The following is a 27,523-nucleotide window of genomic DNA, read 5'->3' on the forward strand; positions in this document are numbered from 1 at the left end:
TTTCCAAAGTGTACAGTAACTAAATCATTTTCAACTTTGTTGTCAACTCCACCATTGTCATCATAACGATCCTCTACCCAGATTCTGCACTGTTCTGCCTGTCTCCACAGTGTATTGTTTATTTCAGTGCTCTGGTTAGTGGTTTGTGTATTGGATGTCTTTATCTCTGTATGGATCAGTAGAGGGAGATGTAATCCCTGCCAGAATGCATCCCAATAGACTAAAGTGGCTTCCTCTCCTTTTCTCCTGCCTTTCATCTGCACAGATGTGAAATACCTATTGCTTCCACATATCTTGTGTGCTTAGATCTGTTAAGGTTATTGATAACAGATCAGTATTTCAATGCATTTCTAGTCTAAAGTGATATACATTTTGCAGTGTGCAGACCTCCACAATCAACCTGATACCTCTGAGAACTCATTCTTCTGGTGTTTCTGTTCATCCTCCCAATGGCACATGTTCAAAGTGGATGAAAAAAACAACAACACTGCCTGTTAAATCAAAATAACAAATACAATTAGAATTACAACCCTTGATGACTCCATCTTAACTTAATTGTATCCCATAAGGTAATTCAATAAATAGTAAAATAGACTAGAGACAGGTGTCCCTCAGTCAGGGCCAGCACTCGCTCTCTGTCGTTCTCGTGGTTCAAATCACACATAGGACTATTGCTAAATTATAAACTTCTGCAAGTTATTAGTGCTTACATAGCCCATTTCAATCTCAACCAATGTCTAGTCTCTTTAGTGAGGGTGATCAGGCCTCACCAGAAAGTCAGAACAGAGGTCAGAGGTCATTCAACCCCATTGTGTGATTGTTTCTTTCCCTGTACCTCAAAAATTATTTAAAGATATTTCAAAAATGTCAAACATTTTGTGTATCAGGTTTACATTGGGATTTAAATGACATTTTCTATCAAGAGAATTTACATGTGTGCAACCAAAACTCGGACAATAGATACTTCAGAACATTTAATTTGTGTGCCCTTTAATAAGGTACATAATTTCTAACCTGTGAAAAACCCACTCAAACCAAAATAAAAGACCCCAAACAATAAAGCAGCATTTTACACCATTAACAAACATTCATAACAGGTAAAAACAAACAAAATGGCCAAGCCTTACTTAATTTGGGCCTCCTTCAACAGCCAACTTCGGTAACCTTTATACTAACTCCCAAAGCACCTGCCTCAGAAAGCATTTAAAAATGGAGAGATGCAGAATTATTGATAAACACGTTAAAAAAAACTTGGAAGTCCTGGAAGAAAGAAAATAAACATGTTCTTAGTTTGCAGATCTTAATCAGTCCTAAAAATTGATCAGTCCTAAAAATTCTTAATCTTAATCAAGATTACTGCATTTTGGGCAGGAAGTCTTGATAAACCCATCCGTATACAGAATTATACTTCAGACACATCAGATGATACGGTGTCCCGTAAAGCTGGATAGACACCTTCTGAAGTAAACCATCTCAAAGCTCCTCTCTGTAATCTTAATCTTTTTGACCTGTTGCATTGACATACAGGTCTGTACTAACTGTCCTTTGGACATAAACTCTTCAAAATATGAAACCTAATCAAATGAAATCGATGTTTATTTGTCACGTGCGCCGAAAACAACAGGTTACACCTTAGGTGTAGACCTGTTGTTTAACCCCAATTTTTTCCTAAAATGACATACCCAGATCTAACTGCCTGTCTAACTGCTCAGGCCCTGAAGCAAGGATATGCATATTCTTGGTACCATTTGAAAGGAAACACTTTGACGTTTATGGAAATGTGATAGGAATGTGGTAGAATATAACACATTAGATCTGGTAAAAGATAATACAACCGTTCTTTTGTAATTTTTGTACCATCATCTTTGAAATGCAAGAGAAAGGCCATGATGTATTATTCCAGCCCAGGTGCAATTTAAATTATGTTCACTAGATGGCATCAGTGTATGTGCAAAGTTTGAGACTGATCCAATGAACCACTGCATTTCTGTTCAAAATGCTGTATCAAGACTGCCCAAATCTGCCTAAATAGTTTATTAATATCCTTTCATGTTCAAATTTGTGCACTCTCCTCAAAAGATAGCATGATATTCTTTCACTGTAATAGCTACTGTAAATTGGACAGTGCAGTTAGATTAACAAGACTTTAAGCTTTCTGCCAATATCAAATATGTCTATGTCCAGGGATTTATTTTATTACTTACAACTTCATGCTAATCACATTAGCCTACATTAGCTCAACCGTCCCATGGGGGGACACTGATCCCGTAGTTAACAGCCACTCGCGACAAAAGCCCCAGCTGAAATGCAATTGTCAGAATCCATAAATGAAATTGTGTAATGAAGCATTTGTGTAACTGTATGAAGCGAAGGTCTTAATAAGCCATGGTTTTACAAAAACCCAGAATGAAGGGTTTGAAATTATGAAGTGTCTGGTTTTATGTGTTGATTTCCCTTACTTTGATAGAAGTATCAGACCTTTTGATAGAAGCTATAATATAATGCTTACCTTAAAATGTAATGATAATTATCACAGATTGAGTGATACAAGGAGGGAACGTGATAAAAAAAATGTATGTTTGTGCTTTTCTATTAACAAATTTCTGTGTTCTATGTTTGTGCTTTTCTAATAATCAATTTATGTGTTCATGCAAGTGATTGATTGCAGTATCTGCAATTTGTCAGTACACCCAGACCCTTGTTTTGAGAACAAAAGATATCTCAGTTTCAAGGTCTCAGCTTAGAGAGAAGAAGCCTCGTGAGGTATTGATTGGTCTGTTACGTGCATGACCCAGTATATGTCGGTCACATAAATGAAACAAACGTTAATGATGAATTAAATATGAATGATGAAAAAGCTAAATCATTCAAATATAACTTGTCTGTATATAAGAGAACTAACGGGACTGCCCCAGTAGAGCACCTGATTGACATGTGTACTTGGTGCATTGAGTTGGTTGGAACCTCTCCAGCAAGCTGATAAAAAATAATGATTAATTTAAGATTAACTTCCAGTGTCCCGGTGTAGAATTTCCACGACAGTGTTTACAGTAGGCTATATCCAGATTGATGACAAATAGTTGTTGTGCCATGTCCATTAACTGTCATGCATTCTACTCATATTGTCTCGTCCTTAAATTCCCGCATGGAGTCACTAATTTCAGTCATTTATTAATAAATGCATTAAATGCATACTTCCATGTTATTCATGTGTTGTATATTGTTTGTGTATTCAAACATGAAAGAAACTCAGCAAAAAAATAAATATCCCTTTTTCAGGACCCTGTCTTTCAAAGATAATTCGTAAATATCTAAATAACTTCACAGATCTTCATTGTTAATGGTTTAAACCAGTTAAGGATAGGCAGAATACTGCCCCCTTTGGAGGAAATGCGTGCCCAAAATGGCTATATATTGGCTGTGTCTTTGGTGGTGGTTTGACATAAATATGTGCTATGTTTTCGCCGTAAAACATTTTAGAAATCTGACTCGCTGGGTAGATGAACAAGGTGTTTATCTTTCATTTGAGCTATTGGACTTGTTAATGTGTGGAGGTTAAATATTTCTAAGAATATTTTTGCATTCTGTGCGCCATCTTTTGAGTTGAGCGTGGGGGGTGCCCTTGGGGAACCTGGTAGCGTGAACAAGTTAAACACTTTCCCATGCTGGTTCAATGAAACATAAACAATTAATGAACATGCACTTGTGGAACTGTCGTTAAGACATTAACAGCTTACAGACGGTAGGCAATTAAGGTCACAGTATTTGAAAACTTAGGACACTAAAGAGGCCTTTCTACTGAGTCATCTGCGTGAACGTGCCTTTAGGCATGCTGCAAGGAGGCATGAGGACTGCAGATGTCGCCAGGGCAAAAAAATGCAATGTCCGTACTAAGACAGCGCTACAGGGAGACAGGGCGGACAGCTGATTGTCCTCTCAGTGGCAGTCCACGTACAACAACACCTGCACAGGATCGGTACATCCAAACATCACACCTGCGGGGCAGGTACAGGATGGCAACAACAACTGCCCAAGTTACATCAGGAACACACAATCCCTCCATCAGTGTTCAGACTGTCCACAATAGGCTGGGAGAGGCTGGACTGAGGGCTTGTAGGCCTGTTGTAAGGCAGGTCCTCACCAGACATCACCGGCAACAACGTCGCCTACTGGCACAAACCCACCGTCGCTGGACCAGACAGGACTGGCTGAAAGTGCTCTTCACTGATGAATCGCGGTTCTGTCTCACCAGGGGTGATGGTCGGATTCGCGTTTATCGTCAAAGCAATGAGCGTTACACAGAGGCCTGTACTCTGGAGCGGAATCGATTTGGAGGTGGAGGGTTCGTCATGGTCTGGGGCAGTTTGTCACAGCATCATCAGACTGAGCTTGTTGTCATTGCAGGCAATCTCAACGCTGTGCATTACAAGGAAGACATCCTCCTCTCTCATGTGGTACCCTTCCTGCAGGCTCATCCTGATAGGACCCTCCAGCTTGACAATGCCACCAGCCATACTGCTCGTTCTGTGTGTGATTTTCTACAAGAAAGGAATGTCAGTGTTCTGCCATGGCCAGCGAAGAGACCGGATCTCAATCATTGAGCACGTCTGGGACCTGTTGGATCGGAGGGTGTGGGCTAGGACAATTCCCCCCAGAAATGTTTGGGAACTTGCAAGTGCCTTGGTGGAAGAGTGGAGTAACATCTCACAACAGAACTGGCAAATCTGGTGCAATCCATGAGGAGGAGATGCACTGCAGTACTTAATGCAGCTGGTGGCCACATCAGATACTGACTGTTACTTTTGATTTTGACCCCCCCTTTGTTCAGGGACACATTATTCAATTTCTGTTAGTCACATGTCTTTAGAACTTGTCAGTTTATGTCTCAGTTGTTGAATCTTGTTATGTTGATACAAATATTTACACATGTTAAGTTTGCTGAAAATAAACACAGTTGACAGTGAGAGGACGTTTTTTTGTTGTTGCTGAGTTTATGTGTGATGACTGTAGGCCTATCTGCATGGTGTGCTTCCATGCTCATATGCGTGTATGAAAATATGTATGTGTCATGCCCTGACCTTAGTATTCTTTGTTTTATTTATTATTTTGGTTAGGTCAGGGTGTGACATGGGTGATGTATGTGTTTTTTCGCACTGTCTAGGGGTTTTGTATGTTTATGGGGTTGTTTACCATCTAGGTGTTTATGTATGTTTATGGAAAATCACATTGTATGATTTAATTAATTTGCATTTTATTGCATGACATAAGTATTTGATACATCAGAAAAGCAGAACTTAATATTTGGTACAGAAACCTTTGTTTGCAATTACAGAGATCATGTTTCCTGTAGTTCTTGACCAGGTTTGCACACACTGCAGCAGGGATTTTGTCCCACTCCTCCATACAGATCCTTCTCCAGATCCTTCAGGTTTTGTGGCTGTCGCTGGGCAATAAGGACTTTCAGCTCCCTCCAAAGATTTTCTATTGGGTTCAGGTCTGGAGACTGGCTTGGCCACTCCAGGACCTTGAGATGCTTCTTACGGAGCCACGCCTTAGTTGCCCTGGCTGTGTGTTTCGGGTCATTGTCATGCTGGAAGACCCTGCCACGACCCGTCTTCAATGCTCTTACTGAGGGAAGGAGGTTGTTGGCCAAGATCTCACGATACATGGCCCCATCCATCCTCCCCTCAATACGGTGCAGTCGTCCTGTCGTCCTGTTCCCTTTGCAGAAAAGCATCCCCAAAGAATGATGTTTCCACCTCCATGCTTCACAGTCGGGATGATGTTCTTGGGGTTGTACTCATCCTTCTTCCTCCAAACAGGGCGAGTGGAGTTTAGATAAAAAGCTCTATTTTTGTCTCATCAGACCACATGACTTTCTCCCATTCCTCCTCTGGAACATCCAGATGGTCATTGGCAAACTTCAGACGGGCCTGGACATGCGCTGGCTTGAGCAGGGGGACCTTGCGTGCGCTGCAGGATTTCAATCCATGACGGCGTAGTGTGTTACTAATTGTTTTCTTTGAGACTGTGGTCCCAGCTCTCTTCAGGTCATTGACCAGGTCCTGCCATGTAGTTCTGGGCTGATCCCTCACCTTCCTCATGATCATTGATGCCCCACGAGGTGAGATCTTGCATGGAGCCCCAGACCGAGGGTGATTGACCGTCATCTTGATTTTCTTCCATTTTCGAATAATTGCGCCAACAGTTGTTGCCTTCTCACCAAGCTGCTTGCCTATTGTCCTGTCGCCCATCCCAGCCTTGTGCAGGTCTGCAATTTTAATCCCTGATGTCCTTACACAGCTTTCTGGTCTTGGTCATTGTAGAGAGGTTGGAGTCTGTTTGATTGAGTGTGTGGACAGGTGTCTTTTATACAGGTAATGAGTTCAAACAGGTGCAGTTAATACAGGTAATGAGTGGAGAACAGGAGGGCTTCTTAAAGAAAAACTAACAAGTCTGTGAGAGCAGGAATTCTTACTGGTTGGTAGGTGATCAAATACTTATGTCATGCAATAAAATGCAAATGTATTACTTAAAAATCATACAATGTGATTTTCTGGATTTTAGATTTTTAGATTCCGTCTCTCACAGTTGAAGTGTACCTATGATAAAAATTACAGACCTCTACATGCTTTGTAAGTAGGAAAACCTGCAAAATCGGCAGTGTATCAAATACTTGTTCTCCCCACTGTATCTGGTGCTGTGAATCATTTTTCACATTATACCCTTCATACTGATGGCTTCCATATTAGTAAAAACATTTACATTGTATAAGGTCTGTAGTGCTCTATTAATCATGTTGGGGGAGATGACAGGTAACAGTATAGGCCAGGGTTTCCCAAACTTGGTCCTCGGGACTACAAGGGGTGCATGTTTTGGTTTTTGCCCTAACACTACACAACTTATTCCAATAATCAACAAATCACCAAGCTTTGATCATCAAATGAAATGTATTTAAATAGCCCTTCTTACATCAGCTGATATCTCAAATTGATGTACAGAAACTCAGCCTAAAACCCCAAACAGCAAGCAATGCAGGTGTAGAAGCACGATGGCTAGGAAAAACTCCCTCGAAAGGCCAAAACCTAGGAAGAAACCTAGAGAGGAACCAAGCTATGAGGGGTGGCCAGTCCTCTTCTAGCTGTGCCAGGTAGAGATTATAACAGAACATGGCCAAGATGTTCAAATGTTCATAAATGACCAGCATGGTCAAGTAATAATAATCACAATAGTTGTCAATGGTGCAGCAAGTCAGCACCTCAGGAGTAAATGTCAGTTGGCTTTTCATTAGGAGTAACTCTACCATTCCTGCTGCTCTAGAGAGGTGAAAACAGCAGGTCTGGGACAGGTAGCATGTCCGGTGAACAGGTCAGGGTTCCATAGCTGCAGGCAGAACAGTTGAAACTGGAGCAGCAGCACAGCCAGGTGGACTGGGGACAGCAAGGAGTCGTCATGCCAGGTAGTCCTGAGGCATGGTCCTAGGGCTCAGGTCCTCCGAGAGAGGACTGTTCACCTTCACACTCCTGGGCCAGACTACACTCAATCATATGACCCACTGAAGAGATGAGTCTTCAGTAAAGACTTAAAGGTTGAGACTGAGTCTGCGTCTCTCACATGGGTAGGCAGACCATTCCGTAAAAATCGAGCTCTATAGGAGAAAGCCCTGCCTCCAGCTGTTTGCTTAGAAATTCCAAGGGACAATTAGGAGGCCTGCATCTTGTGACCGTAGCGTACGTGTAGGTATGTACGGCAGGACCAAATCATCTTTGATCATTTGCATCAGCTGTGTAGTGTTAGAGCAAAAACCAAAACATGCACCCCTTGGGGTCCCGAAGACCGAGTTTGGGAAATGCTGGTATAGGCTGAAGCATATGTCCCACACTGTAAAAAGTAATTAGTTCAGCTAACTACATTTTTTTTGAGGAAACCCATTGCCTAGAACCATTTGAGTAACCCAAAGTATTAGTGTTCAAGACTTAAAGTAATAAAGTGACATCACCAACCATAAGGTTCTTTTTAACTTCTAAATACTTAACTGTTTTGTGTTCTATTAACTTTTTAACAATAAATTGTATTATGTATTCTGAAATATAACGATTGAAGTTACCTGGACATTATGTGATGTACTGAACATAAACATGTAGGGTTCCTTTTCACTTAATTATTTACCTTCATTACTTTTCTTTCTTCAAACATGCATACAACATTGTGTAAAAGTATCCGAAATTCAACAACAAAAAACATAACTTGCAAAAACGTAATAATTCTATATCAGCAAAACACAGATAAATCAAGTGTTTTTTACTAAAATATCAATGTGTCTGACTACTACTTTGATATTTGAAGACATTTATTTATTTTTCGACAGTATTCTTATTTTGACTCCTACGCATCTGGAATAGACACTATTCTGTAGTTAGGACCTTAAAAGAGGGCTGGCAGCCTCTTATCATTTAAGTAAAGATGCAAAACATAATAGAATCAAGTAAGATTAACTTATTTAATAAATTTTCAATTGACTTTAAAATATTAAATAATCATTAACTTTACATTAGCTGAACACAAATAAATACAGTTATTTACTCAGTAAGTTAATATGTGTTAACAGTACTCAAAAACATGAAATTATATTAAATCTTATTGACATATAATTTAGTACCACTTTTATGATTTGAGTTCTACTGACGGTTGGAGATGTTTGAGTAGCCACTACTAATTTTCATTAATGAGTTAGCCAGTGACTTTTTAAAGTGTAGGTAGCCTGAAAAAAAAAATATATATTCCCCATGAAATAGCCCACATAGGCTATAAAGCAGGTCCAACTCAGCCATGCAATGGTAGAACTCAGGGCTCCATCTCTCTCTAAGCAAAATGTGTTTTTATTTGATTCCCCGTACCCGTTACTTGCAGGCATGATTATTTATTCTTTGCACGCACTGGGTTCACCTAAATGAATGTAGTCCAGACACACGTGCACGCACACACACAGCTTACTTTCCCATTTCTATCTCACACACAGCACAGGGAGAAGGGATAGAGGCGGTTTCTGCACGCTGCTGTGCCAATGCGCAAACACATCACGCCGTGGGATAGGTCTCCCCAAATTGAGGCTGTGCTTGAGACGATCATGCGATTGAATGATGAGCGCGTCATGCTTGTCTTTCTGTTCGGCGCGATCGGTGACTCGGAGCTCCGCAATCCCCTGGGACACTGTTCCGCCCTCGATAGCTCTGCGATCGGCGTCTCGCCATTGCTCACAACGAATGGCTGCCTGTATGAAGATATTGCGGGGAGAGGGCTATCGAATCCTCCATTGAAACGTTTTGGATCAGTTTCCCAGCTAAGGGGTGAGTATCTGCTGGAGAATGAGGATGTCTAATGGGGTCGTATGAGGATGCAGGGGCTGTGGGCAAGACCGGTGTCCCTCGTTGGCACCGCGGTTTGGGGCAGATATCAGATGGGTTCGGAATGTTTCGTGGGGGTAAACTATTGTTTTGGGAAAGGTGTGCGATGGGGGATGGGTTGGTAAGAGGATGGCACCATCACAAACTTTAAACACCTCACCGGTTTGCGACTTCCGAGCCCCACATGCCTTTGTGGCTACTTTCTCCTCGGCAATATGATCGAAAACTTTTTACAGTGCACGATGAAATATTTTTATGTACCGACAATTGTCAGAATTTATGTGAGCTACACGATTAAAATAATTGTTAGTTTCGGATACAAATATTTTGGCCATCTATCACATTGGTGAGAAGTGGTTAAATATGTCTTGTCTACCGACTTGAAACACCCCTGTTCTGTGCCGCACTGGTTCCGTCTGGCTCGCCCTCAGCTGCTGCGTGTCCTGAGATGACCTGTTGATGTCGGTAAAATGGAGTATAGCAGTGGGAGTCATTTCCCCATCCCCAAAATATTTAAATAAATACGATTTGGAATCGATAGCTGACACCGTGGGACAACTGTCAACCTAATCGATACAGTTTGTGACAATCTGTTTTTAATTCGTGGGTAATCGCGGAAGCAGCGGATACTGTGCGGTTGTCTGAGTGCATGAGGTGGATGGTGCGCTGGGGCGAACCCAAAATATTTTAGCAGTGCTATGTTAGCTTGCTAGTTTAGCTAGCTTAGCTAGTCCTGACAGGCACCCGATTCACAGGCCTGCGGGTGGGATGCGTATATTGCAATGAAAGACGGGACTAAAAGCGAAAGATGTGGACCTTTTCAAACTGATTAAAGTTCGTTAATATATCCGTATACGTTTTTGACAGCTGGCAAACGCCGTGGCGCTCCTGGATCGCGTGTTGCTGCAGTCACTGCCATTCTCTGTCGCCCCCCGGCCCGTGCCAGTGGAGCACTCCGAGCGGGCAGACTGGCACACGGCGCGGCGGTCACCTCCGTACACAGACAGCTATCACCGCGGTTTGATCTTGTATCCTGGTCAAAACGCAACTCGCTGGAGATACAATTTATAGCTAGTAACAGCTAGCTATCACTTAAGAGGTTTGCTTTGAACTGTTTAATTTAATTGGTATTTAATGAATGTGGTTCGGGAACAGTTTTCGATGTGATCAATTTGAGCATGCCATGCCTATCTATATATGTTACGTGAATTCATTGAAACGATGAATAATGTATTTCAATGATGGTCAGTAGCCCTTCAATAAGAAAAGTAAACATTGAATTGATAGTTGCATTGTGTGTAGGCAACATTTTATAGCAGGCAAGCTATATCCTTACAGTAGACATGGGTTTTGAAACCAGGAAATGCCTATAAAATAGTTGTGCCAGCACCTTATTTTTTTTTACCCTTATTTTACCAGGTAAATTGACTGAACACGTTCTAATTTAAAGCAATGACCTGGATATTGTTAAAGGGGAGAGGGGAGGTGTGAATGTGTGAAAGCTGGTGATGCCAGTTTGGAAATGTGTCCAGGACACTGGGGTTAACATAACACCCCTACTCTTACAATAAGTGCCATGGGATCTTTAGTGACCACAGAGAGTCAGGACACCTGCTTAACGTCCCGTCTGAAAAAGGTCACCCTACACAGGGCAATGTCCCCAATCACTGCCCTGGCGCATTGGGGTCTCCTTCGACCAGAGGCAGTAGTGCCCCCTACTCACATCCAGGGACTGACCAGGACCTTGCTTAGCCTCAGAGGCAAGCCAACAGTGGGATGCAGGGTGGCATGTTGCTGGCCACCACCCATGTAACCCTCTCTAATAATCTGTAAGGCGATCTAAATTAATTTAGCAGTTGGTGTTTTCACAGACTATCGTCTAGGAGTGTGGATAAACTGGAAAATATGTTTTACTTTGTATAAGATCACAAATACGTCGGTCCTTGGTCCATCACATAAGCTGTGGCTGCATTTTAAATGCCGGCAAAACATTCTTGAGGCTCCTGTGAAAAGACTGGCACTTATGTTGACACTGTGTGACCTAGTTCTGTGACTGACTCTACTGCCCGGTATGAGATGTGAGGCAGTGGGTGAACTGAACTTCTCCTCCTCTGCCCTCTAACCTGGCTGCTGTGCCTGACATGACCCCTTTGCTGGGCACAGCCCTTGTTCAGGCCCCTCTCCTACCCTCCTTGGTCGTTCTCTCAGTGCAAATTCCACAAACACACCCAGGCTTTATTCTATTCTGTGTGTGTGTCCTGCCAAACTGTAAACAGGCAGTATTGTTTAGTGTGTGTGTGTGAATGTGTGTGTGTTTGTTTGCGTTGGTGTGTGTGAGTGCACATCTGTGTTTTTGCGAGAGGGCATAAGAGAGCGGGATGGAGACAAAGACAGTGTTTCTTTTACCAGTGTGGCTGGCTGGATCCCAAAGCCAGGCTTATATGTTGGGCTGCTTACTTCACCTTTAATATGTTAGTCAGACTTCTTGTGAATCTTGTGTTTCACTCGGTGAGAAGATTCTAACGGTCTGTTAATGCTGCCACATAGTATCCACCCCGTCAATGGCAGCTTTTGTGTGTGTGTGTGTGTGTGTAGTCTATAAGCGGATGACTGCGTGTTACTGTATGTAGGTGCATAGATGCATGCTAGAACATGCATGTGTAATGGATGCAATAATAGCTTATAGCATCAGTTAGCGAATCAGATGCTTTTATGAAAAGTGACTAGTGACAGTGACACTCAGTATGGGTGGCCCCCTGCCCGTGTTATGGGGTAAGCTGAGGTGGATGTCTGTGCTGTTTATGGTTGTTATGGGGTTAGCTGAGGTGGATGTCTGTGCTGTTTATGGTTGTTATGGGGTTAGCTGAGGTGGATGTCTGGGCTGAGCTTCAGAGATAGTGGGAGGGGAGAGGAGGCGCCTGCACCCTTAAAGTTCACTGTATCTTAATAGTTCAGAGTGGCTCACTGTCTTTGTCTCCTCCTCTTCATCCACACACACCATTCTATATGATGTTGTCGAGAGGAATGACAGACCTTTAATTTCTATTGACTTTAGAGCATAGGCCTATGAAATATTAGAGGGCTGCAGGTTTAGGTTGTTGTATGCTTGAGATAATAGGTTATGGGCAATTCAAACAAACCCACATTGTAGTACTGTAGGAGTAGGATATTTACACAGATGTAAACACACATTTTACAATCAAATAACATCTCTGAATTTGTTTTAGACAGTTTTAGGCCTATATAAATAGCAGATAGAAGTGATATGCTTTCACTTTTCAGAATAAGACGTGTGTATGGGCATTGACATTTGCTACATATGGATAAGTAGGCTTTTTCAAATAGTATTTTAAGGGTCTCCTTTCTGCTCAAAACACACTGTAAAATGGTTTACTTTGTCTGAAAGACAAATGAAAGCGTTAGGTTCACTTCAGTTGCTTCCAAATGGGTATCATCACTAAACATGTTTTGTCCATTGGAGGGTGCTGTCTGTTAGTGTTAAGGTCACTGATGAGCTGATAGCACCCATCATACGGAGAGGGAATCCTATGGTTGGGCTTTATTTTACAGCCCTCTATTTACCTGGTGTCCTTAGAAATGATATGGTAATAGTAGTTAAATTACTTGATAATTAGGCCCTCCTTCTTAGTGGTTTCTCATTGATTGTAACATGCACCACTAGTACCATGTTACTTGTTATAGTGAACAAAAATTCAAGAGTTCAACAATTTCAAAGATTTTTACAGAGTTACTGTTTATATAAGGAAATCAGTCAATTGAAATAAATGAATTAGGCCCTAATCTATGGATTTCACTTGACTGGGCAGAGGTGCAACCATGGGTGGGCCTTGGAGGGCATTGGCCCACCCACTGGGGAGCCAGGCCCAGCCAATCAGTTTTTCCCAACGAAATGGCTTTGTTACACACAGAAATGCACCTCAGTTTCATCAGCTGTTCAGGTGGCTGTTCTCAGACAATCCCGCAGGTAAAGAAGCCAGATGTGGAGGTCCTGGGCTGGCGTGGTTACATGTGGTCTGCGGTTGTAGGGCTGGTTGGGACGTACTGCTAAATTCTCTGAAACGACGTTGGAGACCGCTTATGGTAGAGAAATGAACATTAAATTATCTGGCAACAGCTCTGGTGGACATTCCTGTATTCAACATGCTAATTTCCCACTCCCTCCAAACTTGAGACATCTGTAGCATTGTGTTGTGTGACAAAACTACACATTATAAATAGCCTTTTATTGTCCCCAGCACAAGGTGCAACTGTGTAATGGTCATGCTGTTTAATCAGCTTCTTGATATGCCACACCGGTCAGGTGAATGGATTATCTTGGCAATGGAGAAATTCCCACTAAAAGAGACATACAAAAATGATGCACAACATTTGAGATAAATAAGCTTTTTGTAAGTATGGAACATTCCTGTGATCTTTTATTTCAGCTCATGAAACATGGGACCAATACTTTACATGTTACATTTATATTTTTGTTCAGTGTACCAATGGTGTTGGAATCCATGATATAGGTTAAGTACAGGGCATTACTGTTTGTTGCTTCATTAGGTTGGGGACAAACGGGTCAGCCTCATGCAGAAGATTGGGAACTGATTTAATTGGCTCTTTTAAAATATGTTGCTGATATCTCTCTCTCCCTCCAGACCCTGTGGTGGTGTGCGTAGCGCACCATGGCCCAGACCCTTCAGATGGCGATTCCTAACTTTGGCAACAACGTCCTGGAGTGTCTGAACGAGCAGCGTCTCCAGGGGCTCTACTGCGATGTCTCCGTGGTCGTCAAGGGACACGCCTTCAAGGTGGGATATTACTGTGTGAATTGCGTAGATTGTGTACTATAATGTACATTTAGTTTTTTAGTGTTCTGATGTGCAAGACCCATTATTTATCTATCGGTCCATCTCGGCGGTAACGGATTGATTTTTATGACTTTATTATCCCGTTGCCCTTCATGACTTGCCATTATTGGTCAACATTTATTGATGTTAGAAAAATAACAGAGAAAATCGAATCACTGAATCAGCATCTGAATGATCATAATCATGACATTTTGCACCTCCCAAAAGATCAACCACACAGTTTTAAAATAAATGTATCGTTCAAACAAAGGAAACATTCCTTATATAGCTCTATAGAATCTTCTTACTCCTCCCTCCTTCTCCTCCAGGCTCACCGTGCCGTGCTTGCGGCCAGCAGCTCTTACTTCCGGGACCTGTTCAGCACTGGGGGAGGCAGCGGCTCCAAGACCCCCACAGTGGTGGAGCTCCCCCCAGCCGTCCAGCCCCAGAGCTTCCAGCAGATCCTGGCCTTCTGCTACACAGGCCGCCTCAGCATGACAGTGGGAGACCAGTTCCTCCTCATGTACACCGCAGGATTCCTGCAGATCCAGCAGATCATGGAGAAGGGCACAGAGTTCTTCCTCAAGGTAATAATACATGGGTTTTATATAGCCTTTTTAACAACCCAAGCATGTTTAAAGGAAAACTCCACCAAAAAATGATATTTTGGTATTTGTTTCATTAGTCCATTGTTGATATAGTCCAGAAAGGTTTTGCATGTCAGCAATCAACTTTTCAAGATGTATAACTTTCAAAATACAGAAATACAGACTTTATGATGCATTTGGCATCATGTGATACCGGCGGCAAAACATTTGACCAAAATATTGTTTTTGGGTGGAGTTTTCCTTTAAGGATAGGAGGCCTCCTTCAAAGGGGAGCCTTGTCCTGCATCACAATCACACACCGTGACCACAGGTTGTGCCGTTATGCTGTGCTCTTTATTCAGAGGTCTTAGAATAATACACACATACATACCAGGGTTTCTGTTAGCCTATAATAGATTGCTTTTGTCCGTATATAAAACAAAAAAAATGCAGATAAATAACATTTGCGTCGGACAACTGCTAGGGAGAAGAGAAAATCCAATTGCGAAATAATGCTTTTTAGGCTATTTATTGATGGAAATACCGGTCAATGGAAATTCATTTGACTGGTCATGCTTATCGGTAATCTGCATAATTTAGGTAATCTGCATAATTTAGGTAATCTAATTTAGTGGAAGTAAATTGGTACGTGTGTACAGTATATTTGTATGTACAGTATCTTAAAATACGAGGTCAAATTATTACGTCGGAGCTCTGGAAAGAGGCCTGATTTCCTGAGTTGGAATTCCGAGTTGGGTGACTGTTCAAAACTTTTTTCTCAGTCAGAGCTTGTGTTTTCCCAGTCAGAGCTTGTGTTTTCCCAGTCAGAGCTTGTGTTTTCCCAGTCAGAGCTTGTGTTTTCCCAGTCAGAGCTTGTGTTTTCCCAGTCAGAGCTTGTGTTTTCCCAGTCAGAGCTTGTGTTTTCCCAGTCAGAGCTTGTGTTTTCCCAGTCAGCTTGTGTTTTCCCAGTCAGAGCTTGTGTTTTCCCAGTCAGAGCTTGTGTTTTCCCAGTCAGAGCTTGTGTTTTCCCAGTCAGAGCTTGTGTTTTCCCAGTCAGAGCTTGTGTTTTCCCAGTCAGAGCTTGTGTTTTCCCAGTCAGAGCTTGTGTTTTCCCAGTCAGAGCTTGTGTTTTCCCAGTCGGAGCTTGTGTTTTCCCAGTCGGAGCTTGTGTTTTCCCAGTCGGAGCTTGTGTTTTCCCAGTCGGAGCTTGTGTTTTCCCAGTCGGAGCTTGTGTTTTCCCAGTCGGAGCTTGTGTTTTCCCAGTCGGAGCTTGTGTTTTCCCAGTCGGAGCTTGTGTTTTCCCAGTCGGAGCTTGTGTTTTCCCAGTCGGAGCTTGTGTTTTCCCAGTCGGAGCTTGTGTTTTCCCAGTCGGAGCTTGTGTTTTCCCAGTCGGAGCTTGTGTTTTCCCAGTCGGAGCTTGTGTTTTCCCAGTCGGAGCTTGTGTTTTCCCAGTCGGAGCTTGTGTTTTCCCAGTCGGAGCTTGTGTTTTCCCAGTCGGAGCCTGTGTTTTCCCAGTCGGAGCCTGTGTTTTCCCAGTCGGAGCCTGTGTTTTCCCAGTCGGAGCCTGTGTTTTCCCAGTCGGAGCCTGTGTTTTCCCAGTCGGAGCCTGTGTTTTCCCAGTCGGAGCCTGTGTTTTCCCAGTCGGAGCCTGTGTTTTCCCAGTCGGAGCCTGTGTTTTCCCAGTCGGAGCCTGTGTTTTCCCAGTCGGAGCCTGTGTTTTCCCAGTCGGAGCCTGTGTTTTCCCAGTCGGAGCCTGTGTTTTCCCAGTCGGAGCCTGTGTTTTCCCAGTCGGAGCCTGTGTTTTCCCAGTCGGAGCCTGTGTTTTCCCAGTCGGAGCCTGTGTTTTCCCAGTCGGAGCCTGTGTTTTCCCAGTCGGAGCCTGTGTTTTCCCAGTCGGAGCCTGTGTTTTCCCAGTCGGAGCCTGTGTTTTCCCAGTCGGAGCCTGTGTTTTCCCAGTCGGAGCCTGTGTTTTCCCAGTCGGAGCTTGTGTTTTCCCAGTCGGAGCCTGTTTTTTCCCAGTCGGAGCTTGTTTTTTCCCAGTCGGAGCTTGTTTTTTCCCAGTCGGAGCTTGTTTTTTCCCAGTCGGAGCTTGTTTTCCCAGTCGGAGCCTGTGTTTTTCTCAGTCGGAGCCTGTGTTTTTCTCAGTCGGAGCCTGTGTTTTTCTCAGTCGGAGCCTGTGTTTTTCTCAGTCGGAGCCTGTGTTTTTCTCAGTCAGAGCTTGTGTTTTCCCCAGTTCCCAGTTGTCTTGAACGCACTGAAGTCAAAGTCAGAGATTTCTCAGTTGTTTTGAACGCTGTGTCAAACGGCAACAGAAGGTAGGCTTCATCAGCGCGTCACACACCACTTTGCAATGAGCTGGAGGCAGTATGCATTTTGAAAACATGTACTTAATTGTTTGAAACCTGCATGTCTTATGTTGTTTCAAAGTAGCCTATTAGATCTCTCGTTCTACATTTGTAACGGATATTTTCATCTGTTACATGAAACCGCTCGCATGTGTAGTGCCCTTTTGATAATGGTGTTTTCCTGCTAATTGCGTTATGGAACGAACATTCGTGCATAGCCTACTGCCTTGTGCACAGTACTGCGCTTATAATGTGACGAAATAATAGTTTATCGACATTTTAAGCTAAACGTTGTGATCTGTTGCCTCAGACTCCTTGCATTTTATGTAGCTTAGAGCCCAAATTCATCAGTAGGCCTATCGGCCCACAACTGGCCCAGAGTCTATTTGAAATAGGCTATTTATTCTCAACAAGCTGACCAATAGAACAGGTAGCCTAAACATTTCTACTAAAGTAGATTGACACAGGCTAGTGATTTTGCTGTTGGTTACTCATCTTGTTGGCTGAGGAAAAGTAAATGTGTTTGAAGTGCACATCAGAAGGACCGCACATCGTTGCAGCCTCGACTTGCATGTTCTGTGAATATGAATGACCGTATTCTAAATGTGATTGCTGTCGTTCTGAGCCCCGTGGGTGGACGCCCTAATCACGCTATGCACCAAATGCAAATGTTCCCGGTAAATTTTCTCAAATGTCCGGTAAATGAAAATGTTGCTGATCAAGTGTCCAGCGCCACATGTTCAGAAACCCTGATAGATTTTGAATGTGTTTAGCAGAACTCTACCAGGCGTTTCCAGAGCGACAGTACACTCAACTGAGATGCGTAAACAACCACTTATCAAAATCATTGCAAGTATTTGCATATACAGTATATTTATATTTCCATAATAAACTATTGATAAATGTATTCTCTCCATATTCCTCCTCCAGGTTTCCTCGCCCAGCTGTGACTCCCAGGGCCTGCAAGCCGAGGAGGCTCCGCCCTCCGAACCCCAGAGCCCCGTCACTCAAACCGTTGCCATGGGGACTGGCAGTCGCCCCGCCTCCTGCCTTACCCCCCTCCCCCTCATGTCGCGGGTGAAGACAGAGCAGCAGGGCAACCAATCAGAAGCCTCGCCCTACTCGGTGGTGTGCACTCCTGTGGCCAAGCGCTTGTGGGAGGGCGGCAGCAGCCGAGACGGGGGTGGAGGGGGCTCAGGTGGAGGCGGATCCAGGAAGGCCGCCCGCTTTTCCCAGGAGTCCGTGCGAGGGAGTGCCATCCAGAGCTCGGGGGCGCTGGCACTGGCCATGGGGATGGGAGCCAGCGGGGCGGGGATAGGATCAGGGGTTGGGGGCCACGGCAGCGGTTCCAACGGGAGTGTGGTCTCCATGGGCAACGTGGCATCGGAGGGCGCCAGCCCGGGCACGATGAGCGCCTACACCAGTGACTCGCCTATCAGTTACCATGACGAGGAGGAAGAGGAGGAGGTGACGGAGGAGCAGACGGAGGAGCAGTACAGGCAGATCTGTAACATGTACACCATGTACAGCATGCTCAACGTGGGCGCCGCAGGTACCGACGTGTGTGTGTGTGTGTGTGTGTGTGTGTGTGTGTGTGTGTGTGTGTGTGTGTGTGTGTGTGTGTGTGTGTGTAAAGGTCAGACCAGACAGATCTGTAACATGTACACCATGTACAGCATGCTCAACGTGGGCGCCGCAGGTACCGACGTGTGTGTGTATATAAAGGTCACACCAGACAGATCTGTAACATGTACAGCATGTACAGCATGCTCAACGTGGGTGCCGCAGGTACCGACGTGTGTGTGTGTGTGTGTATAAAGGTCAGACCAGACAGATCTGTAACATGTACACCATGTACAGCATGCTCAACGTGGGCGCCGCAGGTACCGGCGTGTGTGTGTGTATATAAAGGTCACACCAGACAGATCTGTAACATGTACAGCATGCTCAACGTGGGCGCCGCAGGTACCGACGTGTGTGTATAAAGGTCAAACCAGACAGATCTAACACACGTCTTTCTCCCTCTGGTAGCTGGTGAGCGTGTGGAGGCCCTGCCGGACCACTCAGAGACCCGGGGTCGTATGCGGGGTCGCCAGGACCTGTCGTCTCTCCCCGCTGAGCTCATCACACAGATAGGCAACCGCTGCCACCCCAAACTATACGAGGAGGGGGACCCCGCAGAGAAACTAGAGCTTGTCTCAGGTCAGTGTGTGTGGATCCATTCTGTCATTTCAGAACTGGAGTAGGAGAAGGGTCAGAGAAGGGTCGAGGGACCGAAGTGGAATGTGGCCTTGTTAAAGATGTGCTATCTTAATTTGAACAGCGGGAAACTAATCCTGCAGCAACAGGAAATGTGAATTATTATGAGGATTATAATGAATGGACATGTTGTAGGGGTTGATAGATTTTTCGTTAGGGTGAATCTAGTCTGAAATGTTAAAATGGAAGCCTTTTTAAACCTCGAATACACTAGTTTGCATTTTCTCTGCAACAACCGAGTGATCAAATGAAGATAGTACACCGCTTATACCCTGAGTGTAGAAAACGTTAAGAACACCTGCTCTTTCAATGACAGACTGACCAGCTATGATCCCTTATTGATGTCCCTTGTTAAATCCACTTCAATCAGTGTAGATGAAGGGGTGGAGACAGATTGAACAAGTATTTTTAAGCCTTGAGACATAGATTGTGTATGTGAGCCATTCAGAGGGTGAATGGGCAAGACTAAATATTTAAGTGCCTTTGAACAGGGTATGGTAGTAGGTACCAGGGGCACCATATTTGGGTCAAGAACTGCAACGCTGCTTGGTTTTTCATGCTCAACAGTGCGATGACTGTGAGATGACTGTATGTAAGAGATGAGGCATGTGTCAGTGTGGTTAATATTAGCCAAGTCGAGGCCTCTCTGGGAGCCTATGTTACATTCCACTGCCACCTTGTCCTAGAGTACACACTCAGTCTACATGTGGACTACAGTCAAGTATTCCCATCTGTTTGGCCTGCTGTTTGTTTGTTTATTATGCCGAGTCAGACCCAGGATGGGTGTTTGGGTCTATGTTTCAGTGTGTGTGTTCTTCTTTGATATTGTGTGTGTAAACAGGATGTGTCTGTGTGTTTTACAGATGGTGTGTGTGGTGTATGAGGGGTATATCCAGGTTTGTGTGTGTAAACAGGATGTGTCTGTGTGTGTTTTACAGATGGTGTGTGTGGTGTATGATGGGTATATCCAGGTTTGTGTGTGTAAACAGGATGTGTCTTTGTGTGTTTTACAGATGGTGTAGGTGGTGTATGATGGGTATATCCAGGTTTTTGTGTGTAAACAGGGTGTGTCTGTGTGTGTTTTACAGATGGTGTGTGTGGTGTATGATGGGTATATCCAGGTTTTTGTGTGTAAACAGGGTGTGTCTGTGTGTGTTTTACAGATGGTGTGTGTGGTGTATGATGGGTATATCCAGGTTTGTGTGTGTAAACAGGATGTGTCTGTGTGTTTTACAGATGGTGTATGAGGGTATATCCAGGTTTGTGTGTGTCAACAGGATGTGTCTGTGTGTGTTTTACAGATGGTGTGTGTGGTGTATGATGGGTATATCCAGGTTTTTGTGTGTAAACAGGGTGTGTCTGTGTGTGTTTTACAGATGGTGTGTGTGGTGTATGAGGGGTATATCCAGGTTTGTGTGTGTAAACAGGATGTGTCTGTGTGTGTTTTACAGATGGTGTGTGTTTTACAGATGGTGTGTGTTTTACAGATGGTGTGTGTGGTGTATGAGGGGTATATCCAGGTTTTTGTGTGTAAACAGGATGTGTCTGTGTGTGTTTTACAGATGGTGTGTGTGGTGTATGATGGGTATATCCAGGTTTGTGTGTGTAAACAGGATGTGTCTGTGTGTTTTACAGATGGTGTATGAGGGGTATATCCAGGTTTGTGTGTGTAAACAGGGTGTGTCTGTGTGTGTTTTACAGATGGTGTATGGGGGGGTATGTCCAGGTTTGTGTGTGTAGAATTTCAATAGGGGTAGTGTCTGGAGTAGTCCATGGTAACACTGTTCTGTGTGTTTGTTTTTGTTGATGATTCTCACTAATGTGTGTGTCTGCAGGTACGTGTGTGTTCATATCTCGAGCCCAGCTGATGAACTGTCATGTGAGTGCAGGGACCAGACACAAGGTGTTGCTCAGGAGGCTGCTGGCTGCCTTCTTCGACAGGTTAGTGTGTCTTTCTCTCTCTCACACATCTGACGTGTGTGTGTTTATACGTCTGACGTGTGTGTTTATACGTCTGACGTGTGTGTTTATACGTCTGACGTGTGTGTTTATACGTCTGACGTGTGTGTTTATACGTCTGACGTGTGTGTTTATACGTCTGACGTGTGTGTTTATACGTCTGACGTGTGTGTTTATACGTCTGACGTGTGTGTTTATACGTCTGACGTGTGTGTTTATACGTCTGACGTGTGTGTGTTTATACGTCTGACGTGTGTGTGTTTATACGTCTGACGTGTGTGTGTTTATACGTCTGACGTGTGTGTGTTTATACGTCTGACGTGTGTGTGTGTGTGTTTATACGTCTGACGTGTGTGTGTGTGTTTATACGTCTGACGTGTGTGTGTGTGTTTATACGTTTGACGTGTGTGTGTGTGTTTATACGTCTGACGTGTGTGTGTGTGTGTTTATACGTCTGACGTGTGTGTGTTTATACGTCTGACGTGTGTGTGTGTGTGTTTATACGTCTGACGTGTGTGTGTGTGTGTGTGTGTGTGTGTGTGTGTGTGTTTATACGTCTGACGTGTGTGTGTGTGTGTGTGTGTGTGTGTTTATACGTCTGTGTGTGTGTGTGTGTGTGTGTGTGTGTTTATACGTCTGACGTGTGTGTGTGTTTATACGTCTGACGTGTGTGTGTGTTTATACGTCTGACGTGTGTGTGTGTGTGTGTGTGTGTGTGTGTGTGTGTTTATACGTCTGACGTGTGTGTGTGTGTGTGTTTATACGTCTGACGTGTGTGTGTGTGTGTGTGTTTATACGTCTGACGTGTGTGTGTGTTTATACGTCTGACGTGTGTGTTTACACGTCTGACGTGTGTGTGTGTGTGTGTGTTTACACGTCTGACGTGTGTGTGTGTGTGTGTGTTTACACGTCTGACGTGTGTGTGTTTACACGTCTGACGTGTGTGTGTTTATACGTCTGACAAGTGTGTGTTTATACGTCTGACAAGTGTGTGTGTGTTTATACGTCTGACAAGTGTGTGTGTGTGTGTGTGTGTGTGTTAACAGTTGATGGATGTATGTATGTTTATAAAGGTGTCATTATACTCTCTCCCTATCAGGAATACTCTGGCTAACAGCTGTGGAACAGGAATCCGCTCCTCCACTAACGACCCCAGCCGCAAGCCCCTGGACAACAGAGTGTTGCACGCAGTCAAATGTGAGTGTTTCACTTAAACACAAGTGCCTTTTTGTTAGTACAAATGAACGGCTGATTTATGATTGGGCTCATCAATCCTAACTCTCTTGTCTTTTCCTCTTTTCTCTCTTATTCTCTCTCTATTCCCCTCCTTCCCTCCCCCATTCCTTCCTCCCCTCTCGCTCTCTCTCCTCCCTCCATCAGTCTACAGCCAGAACTTCGCCACGAGCTTCAAGGAGAGCGAGATGAACGCCATCGCGGCGGACATGTGCACCAACGCCCGCCGCGTCGTCCGCAAGAGCTGGATCCCCAAGCTGAAGCTGCTCATGGCCGAGGGTGACGCGTACTCCGCCTTCCTCCCTGACGCCAAGATGGAGGCCGACGCCCTAGGGGCGGAGCCAACCTTTGAACCCAACTCCCTAGAGGGCGCCGAGACGGGTGGCTCGTCCGGCGAGTCGCTGCAGGGGGTGGGCAGCGACGGAGGCACTTTGTTTTAGATGGGGAGGTGGAGTACAGAAGTGTTTAGAAGACGATGCTGATGATGAATACCTATATTTCCCTGTACTCCTTTCTTCTCCTCTGGTGGTGTGGCCCATCCCCCTGACCCTTTGGCTTTTTGATCCTCCACCTCCGACATGTGACTCTGAAACGTTGCTAGGGGAAACAGGGGTTGTTACTAGGATGTTAACCAGGAAGTTATGCTTTAATTTTGAAAGCGAGAGTCCAAGCAATCGTAACTTCCAATATGGTTTCTGCTGTATATTAGTATGGGGGTAGAGAAAGGGTAATTGTAATTGTAAAGAAATCCAAGGGGAACAGAAAAAGACGGTCATATTTTTTTGAATATGTATTTCTACAACTGTTGTTGTGTACAGAGAGAAAGAGAGGGATTGGTTTTAAATCTGTTGTTTTATTGTATTTTGAACAGCTGTTTTTGCAAAGAAAGTCCTGCTCCGAAAAATAAGATTTCAAAGCAAATAAGTAAAAGTGCTATTTTTGCATAAAAATATGGTATTGATCAAGTGGTCAGAAAAGTCTTAACGTCGGGCCTTTTGAGTTTTTTGTTTTGACAAACTGTTGAACTGAAAAATATCTGTTTTTAAGACAGAACTGGGCACTTTCTACCTGCGGCAATCCAATATAGCTTATTATCTTATTCTTGTCCTTTTTTCTCTATGGAAATTGTCAAGGAAGCCTACCTATGTGGCTGTTCACAACGATGACTGACTCTGTTATGCTTGCTAGCGACGTTACTATGCTAGCTAAACTGCTTACTCGGAAATCACGGCTAAATGTAAAAATGCACAGCTTGAATCAACTGGTGGACTGCTGCAACTATCGTGCTAGCGAGCTAACCCCTCCTCTGTTGGTTAGTGACTTGCTCGAAGCAGACTACTGACATCATTACACATCATGAGGTGCTAGCGAGCTAACCCCTCCTCTGTTGGTTAGTGACTTGCTCGAAGCAGACTACTGACATCATTACACATCATGAGGTGCTAGCGAGCTAACCCCTCCTCTGTTGGTTAGTGACTTGCTCGAAGCAGACTACTGACATCATTACACATCATGAGGTGCTAGCGAGCTAACCCCTCCTCTGTTGGTTAGTGACTTGCTCCGAAGCAGACTACTGACATCATTACACATCATGAGGTGCTAGCGAGCTAACCCCTCCTCTGTTGGTTAGTGACTTGCTCCGAAGCAGACTACTGACATCATTACACATCATGAGGTGCTAGCGAGCTAACCCCTCCTCTGTTGGTTAGTGACTTGCTCCGAAGCAGACTACTGACATCATTACACATCATGAGGTGCTAGCGAGCTAACCCCTCCTCTGTTGGTTAGTGACTTGCTCGAAGCAGACTACTGACATCATTACACATCATGAGGTGCTAGCGAGCTAACCCCTCCTCTGTTGGTTAGTGACTTGCTCCGAAGCAGACTACTGACATCATTACACATCATGAGGTGCTAGCGAGCTAACCCCTCCTCTGTTGGTTAGTGACTTGCTCGAAGCAGACTACTGACATCATTACACATCATGAGGTGCTAGCGAGCTAACCCCTCCTCTGTTGGTTAGTGACTTGCTCGAAGCAGACTACTGACATCATTACACATCATGAGGTGCTAGCGAGCTAACCCCTCCTCTGTTGGTTAGTGACTTGCTCCGAAGCAGACTACTGACATCATTACACATCATGAGGTGCTAGCGAGCTAACCCCTCCTCTGTTGGTTAGTGACTTGCTCCGAAGCAGACTACTGACATCATTACACATCATGAGGTGCTAGCGAGCTAACCCCTCCTCTGTTGGTTAGTGACTTGCTCCGAAGCAGACTACTGACATCATTACACATCATGAGGTGGTGATTCAATGACAGGAAAACATTTGGAATAATGGAATGTGCCTTTTTTAATCGACATGGATATGCAGGGGTGGGTCCTGCTTATGTTGATGTTGGGAAGGAGGGAGTAGAATGGGGTTTAAAAGGGGGCAGGTCGTTCAGCTTGAGACAGAGTTGTAACACACACACACACACACACACACACACACACACACACGTGTTCCAAAGAGAGATGGGGTGAGGTCAGGAGGATTGGCATTCCAGTGGAGTATGTTAGTGTGTTTTAAACAGTCTCATATATGTGCGAGAGCAAGCATTTGTGTTCATTCCTTGAATGTGACTGAAAAGTATATTTTTTTCCTGTGCGATTGATGTGTGTGAGTGCGCTTTAGGTGGGTGTGTGTGAGTGTGCTTTTACGTGTGTGTGTCCTCCACCTGGTAGTTTTTTGGATTGGTTTAAGACTCCCTTTGCTGGGACACTTGTCTTTGTGAATGATGACCTACACCATCTTCCATACACCTTTGCAATCCAAAAGATGTGAGACACCTTCAGATAGAAAAGTGATGTATAGAGCGGACACAATTCACTTTTCTCCATACGGCAGAGAAGCAGGTCCACTCTATGCATGACATTTCTGTCCTGATTGCTGTTGTTTAACTCTCTCTCACGCTTGGTAAATCCAAAATGGACAATGGTGGATATGTTAAAGGGGAGGTGAAGCACCTTTTTAAATGGGATGAACCCATGTTTCCTGCACCTTTGATAAAGGGTTTTGATGTGTTGTGTGGAGAAACAACCCAAGGGATGGCCTTGTTCAAATACTTTTAAGCGGCATCCTTCCTCCCTTTCATTGATGTAAGCACTTCAGGGAAGGGACTAAAGGGTGCATTTAGAGAGTATTGGAACATAGCCTGCGTCTCAGATCTGTGGATGTGGGATGCACTGGGATGACTCCTGTTGTAAATATTGTGACCGTTGAGCTGACTTTCTTTCTACGCTCGTCTAGCGATTTCCTATGTAGGGTGATTGTGTAAAAGTGTGGAAGCGATGAAAGAGGACCGTTTTTTATATATATTTTTTATTTTTTACTTGGTCTCGCGTGTTTTGTTGAGACGTCATGGAGACTGATGTGTGTGTGTGTGAGCTCCCAGCATGCATTTGGCCTACAGGTCAGAGGAGGATGATGGTTGCTTTGGTCTTAAAGTACTGGCCTAATGTGCTACTGAGTTGGTGTGACTGAAGGGAGGGAGGAGGGGTCATGTTTAGGGAGAGAGGTGTCATGGCTGCAGACTGTCCATCAGAATATTGTACAGAAAAAAATATTATTTTTCAAAATGTTTTTTCTTTTATTGCTTATGTTTTCTTTAAAGAAACATGTACTGTAAAGACCTTAAAGAAATGCTACTAATTGAAGGTGGTGAATGATTTACCTACTACTTGCTGAAGAAAAAATTGAAAAGGAAAGAAGGATAACTGTACGATAGCTAGACAGAGCACCAATGGCTAGACAGAGCACCAATGGCTAGACAGAGAACTGTATATATTTTTATCATTGTTTGTGATGAGGGTTCCATGAGAGGTTCTTCCAGGGGGGGGGGACTAGGGCACTGTACTGTCTCTTTATCTATTGGGGGGAATGATTTTTGGGGAGGTGGGTGGGTAGTAGTGGGTGTGTGGCGCTATAGAGGTCTGAATTACAAACTTTGCACCTGTTATTGAACCTATACACCAGGGTCTGATTTCACCCTGCTGAACAGATCCCATGATATTATGGACACTGTCAGATCCACTCTTGTTCGCCACCTGCTGTTCACATGTGGTACTGGAGCTACCACCAGATGACAGTATTTCCCCCACAGACCATAGTCATTGACTGAGTTGGTTACGAAGTGATCAAAGTTCAGTTTTGCGTGTTTTGGAGGGGGTTACTTCTCTCAGCTCTGAAGCACAAGACTAAAGGAACAGAAAGGAATGTTTGTTTGTGTGGGACAGGACAGTTCAAGCTGATTCATCCTCCATCCCTACAGGTAGATAGATGTCCCTCCTCCCCCAACACACACATCTCAAGAGGATGGACAAAGGCAGTGTCCAGTGTGGTGTATATAGGCTTGGAGAAGGACCTTTTTTCACATATACATATATAAATATGAATATATGTATAGATATATACTGTATATTATACATAGAGGCACTAAAGTTTAATTGTTAGTCGTGCACTCTCAGCATGAGGTATATACCCACAAACGGCTTATTGAAACCAGTGCAGTAGCATCCCCAATGTTTCTGCCCCTGCTCCTTGCCCTCTGTGACCCTGTAGTGCCAGTGCTCATTCTGTTCTCATTGTTTTCCAAGTGCCAATAACTTTGTGAAACCCCTTAACTGTGACCCAATATTATTCAAGGTAATTGCACATTAACTATTGTAAAGAAAAATCATTAAGATAAATGTCAACATGGATTTAAAAAAACTCTTAATAAAAGGTTTGTAACAAATGATTTGTGACCTTGCTCATTTTTTTCCAAATATTTGTACCACTGTAAATTATAGGTTTGCTACCTGCTGTAATTAGACATGATCAAAGGTCTGTTCACTCTGT

At 44.0% G+C, this 27,523-nt stretch overlaps 1 protein-coding gene across 13 annotated transcripts; it reads left to right on the plus strand.

Annotated features, from left to right (window-relative positions):
- The first annotated feature begins 9,023 nt into the window (after nt 1–9,023).
- LOC118375935 (nucleus accumbens-associated protein 1) lies at nt 9,024–27,419 on the plus strand. 13 transcript variants are annotated; one of them, XM_052519351.1, is made up of 11 exons: nt 9,024–9,347; nt 14,066–14,218; nt 14,587–14,844; nt 18,120–18,741; nt 19,221–19,391; nt 21,284–21,389; nt 22,507–22,604; nt 22,788–23,923; nt 24,158–24,394; nt 24,473–24,551; nt 24,708–27,419. In XM_052519351.1, the coding sequence occupies exons 2-8, from the start codon at nt 14,093–14,095 to the stop codon at nt 23,078–23,080; spliced, it is 1,674 nt and encodes a 557-aa protein (XP_052375311.1). In that variant the 5' UTR covers nt 9,024–9,347; nt 14,066–14,092; the 3' UTR covers nt 23,081–23,923; nt 24,158–24,394; nt 24,473–24,551; nt 24,708–27,419. The 13 variants fall into 13 exon arrangements, with proteins under 13 accessions (XP_052375311.1, XP_052375315.1, XP_052375316.1 ...); XM_052519355.1 differs by having other exon boundaries at nt 24,237–24,394; XM_052519356.1 differs by having other exon boundaries at nt 24,316–24,394.
- The last annotated feature ends 104 nt before the right edge of the window (nt 27,420–27,523 follow it).

This window comes from Oncorhynchus keta, chromosome 5 (genome assembly GCF_023373465.1).
Source record: "Oncorhynchus keta strain PuntledgeMale-10-30-2019 chromosome 5, Oket_V2, whole genome shotgun sequence".
Lineage (NCBI taxonomy): Eukaryota > Metazoa > Chordata > Actinopteri > Salmoniformes > Salmonidae > Oncorhynchus > Oncorhynchus keta.